The following is an 11,276-nucleotide window of genomic DNA, read 5'->3' as shown; positions in this document are numbered from 1 at the left end:
AATGTAATTTGTAATAGGTATCGAAATTACAATATAGTGTGTAATTTGCCCATCTCTGCTACTACTACATCTGTATTTACTACAACTGGTGCTGCTGCTTCTACTACTACTTTTAATATTGTCACAATAAGAACGCTATTACAACTGTTACTTCTTCTGGCAATGGTTCATCATTACTAATGTTACGACCGACAAAAATTATGACGCTTACTTCAGCTACTATTTTTTACTATATGCCAAAATTTTCTCAAAGACTATAATTTTGAATTAAAAATCAGCTATGCATTTGAACCAAGTAGATCATCGTTGCGGGATGTGGCACTCTAACTCACAGAGCTAACATTAATTCATGCTAGTGTTACTACATTTTAATTAGTAATTAATTGATTATGAATCTAACAACAACATCAATGATTGCAAATATTTTTGCATATTACTAATACTAATATTTCTATTACTAATACTATTATTCTCGATACTATTTCAACTACTACTTCCAATACAATATCAATCGGTACTACTACTACAACTACTACTACTACAACAACTACTACTACTACGATTACTTTAAACACTTTACCCTTACTACCACTTCTAAAACCATTATTGCTACCAGCCAAGCCTGTAATTACCAGGTAGTATTATTACAACTCTTAAACGATTTAATAGAGTGACAGATGTCTTAATAAATCGTTCTGCCGGTCGTCATCGCTACGTCGTTCATCTCAATTAGACGAACATACTGCAGTGCTGCTACTACTACTACTACCATTACTATTACTACTACTACTCTTACTACTACTACTACTACTACTACTACTACTACTACTACTACCACTGCTACTACTACTACTACTACTACTACTACTACTACTACCAGGAATATTGCATCATTACTAAAAATTGTAGTAGTAGTAAAAGTAGTGCCAGCAGCAGTATTAGTATTAATATTATTATTGTTGATATAATTGGTAATAGTAGTAGTAATAGTGGTAATAGTAGTAGCAGAAGTAGTAGTAGTAGAAGTAGCTGTAGTAGTCGTTGTAGTTGTAGTAGTAGTATTAGTAATAGTAGTAGCAGTAGTAATAATAGTAGTAGTGGTAGCAGTAGTAGTAGTGGTGGTAGTAGCAGTTGTAGTAGTAGTAATAATGGCAGTAGCCTTAATAGTAATAGTAGTAGTAGTAACAGTAGTAGCTTTAGTAGTAGTAGTTATATACTAGTAGTAATGGTAGTAGCCACGAAAATGTCAATTGTACGGTCAGTTAATTGATTGATCTGTCTTGGCAGATAACATTTTGTTTGCGCGTTAGAAGAGGAAAATTATGATGATGATGATTGTTAGGACGATGATGATGATGATGATGATTGTTGATGATGATGATGATGATGATGATGATTGTTGGAGATGATGATGATTATTATGATTGCAATTACATGATATTGATAATAATAATACATTTTAAAAATGATGATTATGATGATGCTGCTGATTAGCCATTTAGTCGAAGTCGACTTTCGGCCACTTTATGGATCTGTCTTCTCCATGCGTTCCTGTCCTCGACGATTATTTTAAGTTCTGAGATCGTCATTTTGATGGCCGATGTGATTGTATCAAGCCAACGTATTCTTTGCCGTCTTTTTCTTCTTGTCCCACTCACTTTAACTAGCATCATTGAAGTTTCCAGCAAATTTGCGCGCATAACATGGCCGAAAAAAGAGAGTTGTTGTTTGACGATTTTGCCCTCAAGCAACATTTTTGGCTTGATACGGTCTAAGACCGTCTTATTTGTTGTCCGTGATGTCCAGGGGATACGCAGTAGTCTTCTCCAACACCAAAGTTCAAAAACGTCAAACTTTCTTCTTTCCGCTTTCTTGATTGTCCAACTTTCACATCCATAAGTTGCTATGGGAAAGACAATGGCGTTGACGAGTTTCGTTTTCGTGGCAATGCTCACATCCTTGCTCCTCCAGACTTTATCTATTCTTTGCATTGCAGCCCGGCCGAGTGCAATCCGCGTTTTGATCTCTGGTCCAGATTCGCCGTTTCGGTCAATTTTGGCTTCCAGGAAAATGAAATCTTGTACTGTCTCGATCTGTTCATTGTTGATCTTGATGTTTACTGCATCATTGCATGCCGTTGTCATTACTTTCGTTATCTTGATGTTGAGGTACAGTCCCATGCGTTCACTTTCCTCTTGAACTCGTTGGATCAAGTATTCCAGGTCTTTCTCACTTTCTGCGAGTATAGTTGTGTCATCCGCATATCTCAGGTTGTTGATAGTCCTATAGGACTATTTTAATAATAGTAAAGTCATTTTATTAAAACATGACTTAAGATCTGTAAATAATAATAATAATAATAATAATAAATTAATTAAAACAACAATAATAATAACAATAGCAAGATTTTAATGACAAATGATAATAATAATCGGAACGATAACGTTCATACAAATAAGAAAAGTAGGTTTCACAACCTAATGACGCTAACATGTGATATCGTGCAAATTCCATCTTGATTATTATTATTAATATTCAAAATATCTAAAACACTTCTCTTTATAAAAAATATCTTCAAACAAACACACATACATAAAAACAAACATACATACACATACATACATACTTCAAACAAATATACATACACACATACATATGTACAAACAAACATACATACACATACATACATACTTCAAACAAACATACATACACATACATGCATACATACTTCAAACAAACATACATGCACACATACATACAAACAAACATACACACATACATACATACATACATACATACATACATACATACATACATACATACATACATACATACATACATACATGCATATAGACGCACCTGCACACATTCAAACCAACATAATTTTTTGTAGCTAATTGTATAAATTTATACAATTATTATCATCATAATCATAACTGAGAACACTATTGGCATCATCACCATTGTTACTGTTATCATCATCACCATCAGCAACAACTACATCATCATCATGAACAACTACATCAGCATCAACAACAACATCCCCATCATCTTCAGCAACAAAAACAACTACAACAACGTCTTCACATATTTCAATTCTGCTTTTCAGTTACTTATGAATTATTCATGAAAGAAACACGTTCATGCCATTACATACATACATACATACATACATATATACATACATACATACATACATACATACATGCATGCATACATACATACATACATACATACATACATACATACATACATACATACATACATACATACATACATACATACATACATACATACATACATACATACATACATACATACATACATACATACATACATACATACATACATACATACATACATGCATACATACATACATACATACATACATACATACATACATACATACATGTAGTTGAGATCGTGGCCCAACACCTCTGTGGGCACCAGGCTTGACGACGAGTCTGTGAGATTTGCTATTGGCTTCAGACTTGGCCTTGTCATCCAAAATAAATGTACGTGCCGATGTGGCGCTGGGGTAGACGAGTTTGGGCACCACGGTTTGGTTTGTCGCCTGGGTGGGGGCCGTCAACTACGTCACACAGCATTAAACGTCTACATTTGTCGGCTCTTTTCCAAGGCTTCAATCCCGGTTCTCAAGGAACCATCCGGCATTTCTGCGCATGATGGTAGGCGCCCGGACGGATGCACACTAATACTTTGGAAAGCCGGTAGATGTTTGGCGTGGGATGTTACGGTTCCTGGCATCCTTGCCAAACGATATGTAAACCTGACAAGTAAAAAATGCGATTTGACCGCGGCCAGGGCAGCGGACGAGAAAATGAAAAAATATGGGAACGCCCTCCCCTCGAAGGAATTCTTGCCAATATGTATCGAGGTTCTCGGCCCGATGGACCCCAACACCCTTAAATTTCTTAAGGCAATATGTAAAATGATCAGCGTCAGATCAGGGGCCAGCAGGGAACTGTTTTTCGCAACTAACCACATTTCGTGCTTGTTGCAGCGGTTCCTGCGTGTCTGTGTGCTTGAAAATATCCAACTGAATGCCGACATGTGCAATTAACGACAAATCAAAGTGTTAATCCACTTGTTACTTGATGTTTGACGGTTCAGTGTCACTCATCATGTTTTGGTTTTAACATACATACATACATACATACATACATACATACATACATACATACATACACACACACACACACACATACATACATACATACATACATACATACATACATACATTCATACATACATACATACATACATACATACATACATACATACATACATACATACATACATACATACATACATACATACATACATACATACATACATACATACATACATACATTCATATATACATACATACATGTATACAACCATTTAAATTTTACGAGTTCCAAGACTTAAATTTTATTTCACAATATTTCAAGTTGTTTTTATTGCAGACGTTAGTGTCGCTATTATTATTAATATTGTTGTTTCTTATTGTTATTATTATTATCGTTGTTATTGTTGCTGTTGTTGTTGTTGTTTGCTTGTTGTTGTTTTTGTTGTTGCTGCTGTTGATGTAGATGTTTGTTGTTGTTATTTGTGGTTGTTTGTTGTTGTTGTTACCATTGTTATTATTATCAATGTTTTTTTTATTTATGAAAATATAATGTTATTTACTGCGTTGGTGATGTTGATTATGATAGTAAAGTAATTTACGGTGTTGTTGATGATGACTTTGATGATGATGTTTTTGTTGATATTATTGTTGTGGTTGTTTTTTTTTGTTGTTTATGTGGCTGTTGTTGATGTTTTTGTGGTTGTTGTTGATGTTGTTGTGGTTGTTGAGGATGTAAAACATGATGATGAATTGTTAGTAATAATGTAGGCTCTGATGTTATCATCTTATCATTTGGTTCACGAACGAATTATGAGGACGAAGATGAATTTGTTGGTGATGATGAAGTTGTTGATGACGATTACAACGACCTTGATGACGATATTGATGCTGATGAGAAGATAAATTATTATAGAAACACAGTATCGCATGCAAATAGTAAATATTGTCACACAATAGTCGTTAGAAGTGCCGTGTCACGCCTGGTTCGAATGCAGTCTGTCCGATACTCAATGGCCATTATACGCGTGTGTGATGCGGTGCGTGCGTGCGTGCCTAGTAACAGTGTGCGTGGTGAGGTCATGGTTAGAATGACATGTAAGAATGAAGAACAAAAGAAAGAGTCAATCAAATAATTGAAGGATTAAATAAAATATGATAATAATCATCATCATCATCATCATCGTCATCATCATCGTCATTATCGTCATGGAAACAGAAACACAATTAAGATATTGAAAAGAGTTAAAAATAATTCACTGCTAAACTCTTGCGGAGGCTTTTTTTAAAACCGGGCAACAAAGATAATCTCGCGCTACAAAAATGAGAACAGAGTAATAAAATTTAAATTAACTTTTAAGCAGCTGCCATTACGTAACACAACCCTTAAACGTATATTTTCAGAATAATACATACACATACGCTGACACGCATACACACACAAACTCACACAGACACACACACACACATACGAATATATATATGTATACATCGTATTTCATATATATCGGGTAACATGTCAGCAACACAAATCACAATTTATAAAAACTACTATACTAACATATATGTTTATGACACACTCACACTTTATATATATATATTTATATATAGAAAGAAAGAAATTTGTAAGGGTCTTTTAGAAAGATACGACAAATCAATAAAATATGAAGAATGGTCCTACAGTTTGTGTTCCTCGCTTGCTTTCCTTTTTTTTCTCTCCTTCATTCTTTTTTCCTCTCCTTCATTCTTTCTTTCTCTCCCTTTCATTCTTTTTTTTCATTCTCCTCCATCTTTTTTTTCTGATTTTATTCAGTATTTCCATCTCCCTCTGTTCATTTCAGGCAATTTTTCTCTTTAGTGATTTTTTCTTCAAATTTCAATGTTTCCTCTTTGGTTTTTTATCAAATTTTTCCCTGCCATATTGCTGGTTATCTTATTTTATGTAGTCGTATAATATGTTTTTCTTAGTATTTTTCTCTCTCTCTCTCTTTCTTTTTCTCTCTCTCTTTTATTTTTTTTACATTTCTGTTTTTCTCTTTGCTGTTCCCATTTAGTCATTCTCGCTCCATTCTTTTTCAATTTTATACTCTCTATTTCTCTTTCTTTCTCTCTTTATTTTTTCCCTTCCCTTTCTTTCTTTTTTCTCTCTTTCTTTTTTTTCTTCCATCTCCTCAGTTAAACACAGATGTATGTTTTATGGTTGCTTGTAATGTTGAAGAAAAGTGTTTTATTAATTTTGCACTGTGAATTATGTAAACCAATGAATGAATGAGTGAGTGAGTGACGAGTGAGTGAGGGAGTGAGTGAATGTGAATGAATGAATGAATGAATGAATGAATGAATGAATGAATGAATGAACGAACGAACAAATGAGAATGATTGCACAAAAATTAAACAACTAAAAAATGAATAAAAATATTGTAAATAAATGACGAAACCATAAATTGGTGAATTAAATAAATGAAAATAACAAACAAAATCATAAGACAAACGAAAAAAATATATAGAAATAAATAAACAAATGGGTGAATGAATAAAGAATGAATGAACAACTGAATAAATAAACGAACGAACGAACGAACGAACGAACGAACGAACGAACGAACGAACGAATGAATGAATGAATGAAAGAACAAATTGAAAAACAAGCAACGTGTGAACGAACGAGTGAATGAATAAATATTTCCGATTCGAATATCACGGACATTTGGACTGCTAAGTGGAAGCGAAGTATTAATTACCACCATCATCATCACCACCACCACCATCATCATCACCACCACCACAATCATAATTTTCATTACCATAATTCTTATTGTTTTCTTCGCCATCATAATATATATATTATATATATATTAAATATATATATCATCACCATGATCTTCTTTATGCTGATTCTCATCCAGTCCATCATCATCATCCTTCAAAACTTAATCATCATCTTTAAAGTTTTCATAGTCAGCCTTCTTTTCATTACCCTTATTTTAATCATCGTCATCATCATTCTTTTCACCATCGTCTTCATAAGCATTGAATCATTTTCGTCTTTATTGTTACTATCTTTTCAATCATCATCAATATTATCATCATTCTTCATTAACATTATCATATTATAAAATTATTTCATATCATACATCATCATCATATATTTCATCCTTAAAATTTTCTTTATCGTCGTTGACTACTACCAGAGTGTCGGCCGAAGTTGCAGTTGGCCGAAATCGGGGATTTTTGCCAGAGACGGAATTTTTTTAGGGGCCAAAGAGAGTCGAAGTTAATTTAAAGAAATTTATTTTTTGGCTCGAAATTTTTTCGATCGTGTTTTTCGGAAGATAAATTTGCGTAGCGATATGCAATTATCTATATTATTGAAAATAAATTATAATAATTTGAATCAAATCACTTTTTTCCAGTTGTTTTAAAACATAAAAGTAAAGCAATTTTACTAAGAGAAACAATTAATTTGACTGATTTTAAATGTTTTTAAAAGTATTTTAATTTAGTAGTAATACGGTGAAGTTATGATGCAAAAGTTGAACATTTTTTCTGGGAATCGGAACCAGTCAGAAATTTTTTATTCGACTGCAAAATCATTTATTATGTCGTTAAAAACCTAATTCACGCATTATATCCGATTCGATACTCATTATGGCCAAATTTGCAAGTCGCTTCTGCTTCATTGATGTTCCTAATGGGTTTTCCATTAATTTAATTCCTTGCTCCAATATTAGTTAATAACGGATTTAGACGAACATTTTGTGTTGATTTGTTGTTTGAAGGTATTCAGATGAACCAGACTGCACACTTTTATACATAATAAGCTTGTACCTAAACATTTTGGCGCTGATATCATTTGGCTCTTTGTCCATCTATTGACAAATGAAACATACTGACAAAATTCATCGACAAATATGATGTCTAAATCCGTTGAATATACTTTAACAAGGTGCCCTGCTGTGACTTTCGGTTCATCTGAGAGCAGTTTTTTTAAACAGCTAAACAGGCCAAATTTGCTCAATATATCTTTGTTTGCCAAAAGACGTTAGTTAAGAGAAAAGATGAACTGGTCAATGATAGGCAAGAAAGTTTTTGTTCTAAACTTTTCAAAAGAGCTGAGTTGTGTTTCTTTTCTATGCTCATAATACAATGGATTTAGACGAACATTTTGCCGTTTGTGTTGATTTGTTGTTTGAAGGTATTCAGATGAACCAGACAGCTTCAGAGTCACGGTTTGATGCTACATAGTTCTTTTAAACTGGTCATAGCTTCTACGGCAGTGCTTAAATTAAGTTTAGTTTTTTGCAGATTCTTACTAGGAACCAACCTTCCAGTTAGCAAGGTTTTGTCAGATTTTTTTCCTTCATTGAATTATCGTTCCAGTTTCAGAGATGGATATCGAAGTAGTTATCGTTTTTTTGTATGATCAAACAAGCGCCATTGTTGTGACATCTATTGTGTCCCAGAATATTATTTTTGATTTACATCTTTTATTTTAATCCTTTACAGAATGAAGGTTTTTGTAGTTGCTTCTAGTCAATTTTGCAACAACTACTGTTGCAGCAGTGTACATCATTTGATGTTATTCTGTTAGATTTTATTGTTTGTTTTTGCAGATGCTAGCAAGGGCTCTTCTAACATGTCGGAGTAGTCATCTGATACTTTTGAGGGTTTAAGGTTGTTAGAGCGGCGTGACGGCTTAGTGCTTAAGGTCGCTTGGTGCTGTTTTCAATTGCGTGCCTTAATTAAGTTCTAAAATGACAAAAAGATTCTCGTCTATCACATGTTTCTTGTGTTGTTTGGCATGTATCCGTATACGACGTTTGTGTGTTGTTGATTCCTCTGAACCTAGGAAGAGTTTAAAACATCTTTTAACCTTTTTCGATTAACTCTCTACGTTGTTCAAATGTCAATGATCTGCATCTCAAGCATTTTTAGATGTACTTTTTTTTGTATTACGTCATTTAAAAAATCTGTTTGCCCCGTTTTGTGCGTGTAGCGTGTTAGGCAAAATTTCTTCTATATTTATCGGTTTTTAAAAGACTAATGGTTATGTATGATCAGATTCGGGTTTTGTTGCAATGGTCTTGTTAACTATATTGTAAATGTTATCAATCTCAAATTGAGTAAGCCATCTGTTTTTTTAATATTGTCGTTTACTTTTGTTTGTGCTAAGCATGGTACATGAAGAGTTTTCGATTGTACAGCTTCGAATACTACTATGCCGTGAAGAAGTTGAGTGGCAAGAGTTGTTTTTGACCACAACTAGTTCGATAATAATTGGAGGACACTTCCTTTGTTGCTACGGGTTACGAACAATGGGACCTAAGTTTCTTGATTTATTTTCCATTATTCTGAATAATTTCTTTTGTCTTCGTCGTGTCGTCTTATAGAATTAATAAATCTAGACGTTAATAAAACGGTCGACTCAATAAAACTACATCGTCGCTAACTTCAACTTATTTACACAGTGGACGATTGCTTTTGAGCGTTTTGAAACTTGCATCGAAATTACCGATTAAAAAAACTAAAATTAATATTATTGCTGTTGTCACTAATAATAATAATAATAATAATAATAATAATAATAATAATAATAATAATAATAATAATAATAATAATAATAATAATAATAATATTAATGTAATCACGTATATTAATGTTAATAACATTATGTAAAAAAAGAATTTTTTAATAAACAAATTGTGATCCGCTAATCTTCATTCCAGTCCATGCATTATTAAATATTATAACCATAGATATCTATTTTTAATCTTATAATTTTTAAATTACATAACTTGTAAACCATTCTTTAATAATTGAAATTTTTATTTAAACTTTTAAAAATGTAAACTTGCTAAATAGGCGAAAAACGCTTAAAACCTAAAACCGTTAAAATTTAAAAAATATATCTCTTCCCAATATCGCCCAACAGCACATCACCGTTATTATTATTATCATTATTATAATTATCATCATCTGTGTGGTTTGCATCTGCACGTCACTATCACCACAGTACCACAAACCATCATCATCATCATCATTGTCATCATCATCATCATCATAATCACAATTGAAACTATCATCATCGTCGTCACCATCATCAACAACATCGTTATCAGCATTTTGTTACAGTCAACCTATCTATCACGTTATAGATGGCTTGAGAATGAAAAAATGAAAGAAAAATGGAACAAGAAGGCTGAAGTTATTCAATAAAATTTTGGCAATGTTGACACACATACGTACATAAATAGACACATATATACATACATACACACACACACACATATACATGCATATATAAAAACAAACAAACTACTTACATACATACATACATACATACATACATACATACATACATACATACATACATACATACATACATACATACATACATACATACATACATACATACATACATACATACATACATACATACATACATACACACATGCGTATACACGTACATGAGAGCATACAGACACATACAAAACACACAAAAGATAATAATAGAATGTTATTATGATAATAATTATAGTGTTGATTACATCAAAATCTTATTCTTCTCTAAAAAAATAAATAAATGTAAATGAAACAGCGGTGGTGCTGATGTTAGCAGCGTTAGTAATAGTAAGAGTAGAAGTAATATAAAATATTAATATTATTGAAATTATATTGGAACAATAAAAAATGATAATTAGATAATTAATTAATCCAAACAACAATAATAAAAATAAATTCCACTCTAAGTTGCTTTCTTAACAAACTTAATAACAATAAAAACAATAGTAATATCAACAACGATAATAATAAGAATATTCTTCCATGGGATTATTTTTTTAATTTTGCATTATTTCTTCGTCGCAGATGTGTCTCAATTCACATTTGTTTGCATGCAATCCATGCCTAAAAAACCTTCCTACATACATTATTTACGTACGTACATCCACACTTAAATACATACATACATACATGCATGCATACATACATACATACATACATACATGCATGCATACATACATACATACATACATACATGCATGCATACATACATACATACATACATACATACATGCATGCATACATACATACATACATACATACATACATACATACATACATACATACATACATACATACATAC

General features: G+C 32.4%; 1 protein-coding gene across 1 annotated transcript; it reads left to right on the top strand.

Annotated features, from left to right (window-relative positions):
• Nucleotides 1-3,010: 3,010 nt before the first annotated feature.
• Nucleotides 3,011-4,084, top strand: HELRODRAFT_179152 (hypothetical protein; the record flags this gene model as incomplete). The annotated part of the gene is made up of 2 exons (XM_009027995.1): nucleotides 3,011-3,108; nucleotides 3,694-4,084. 2 exons carry the CDS (start codon nucleotides 3,011-3,013, stop codon nucleotides 4,082-4,084), a joined length of 489 nt encoding a protein of 162 aa, XP_009026243.1.
• Between the last annotated feature and the right edge of the window lie 7,192 nt (nucleotides 4,085-11,276).

This window comes from Helobdella robusta (assembly GCF_000326865.2).
Source record: "Helobdella robusta unplaced genomic scaffold HELROscaffold_52, whole genome shotgun sequence".
NCBI classification, from domain to species: Eukaryota; Metazoa; Annelida; class Clitellata; order Rhynchobdellida; family Glossiphoniidae; genus Helobdella; species Helobdella robusta.
This window is presented reverse-complemented; position numbering and strand designations above follow the sequence as displayed.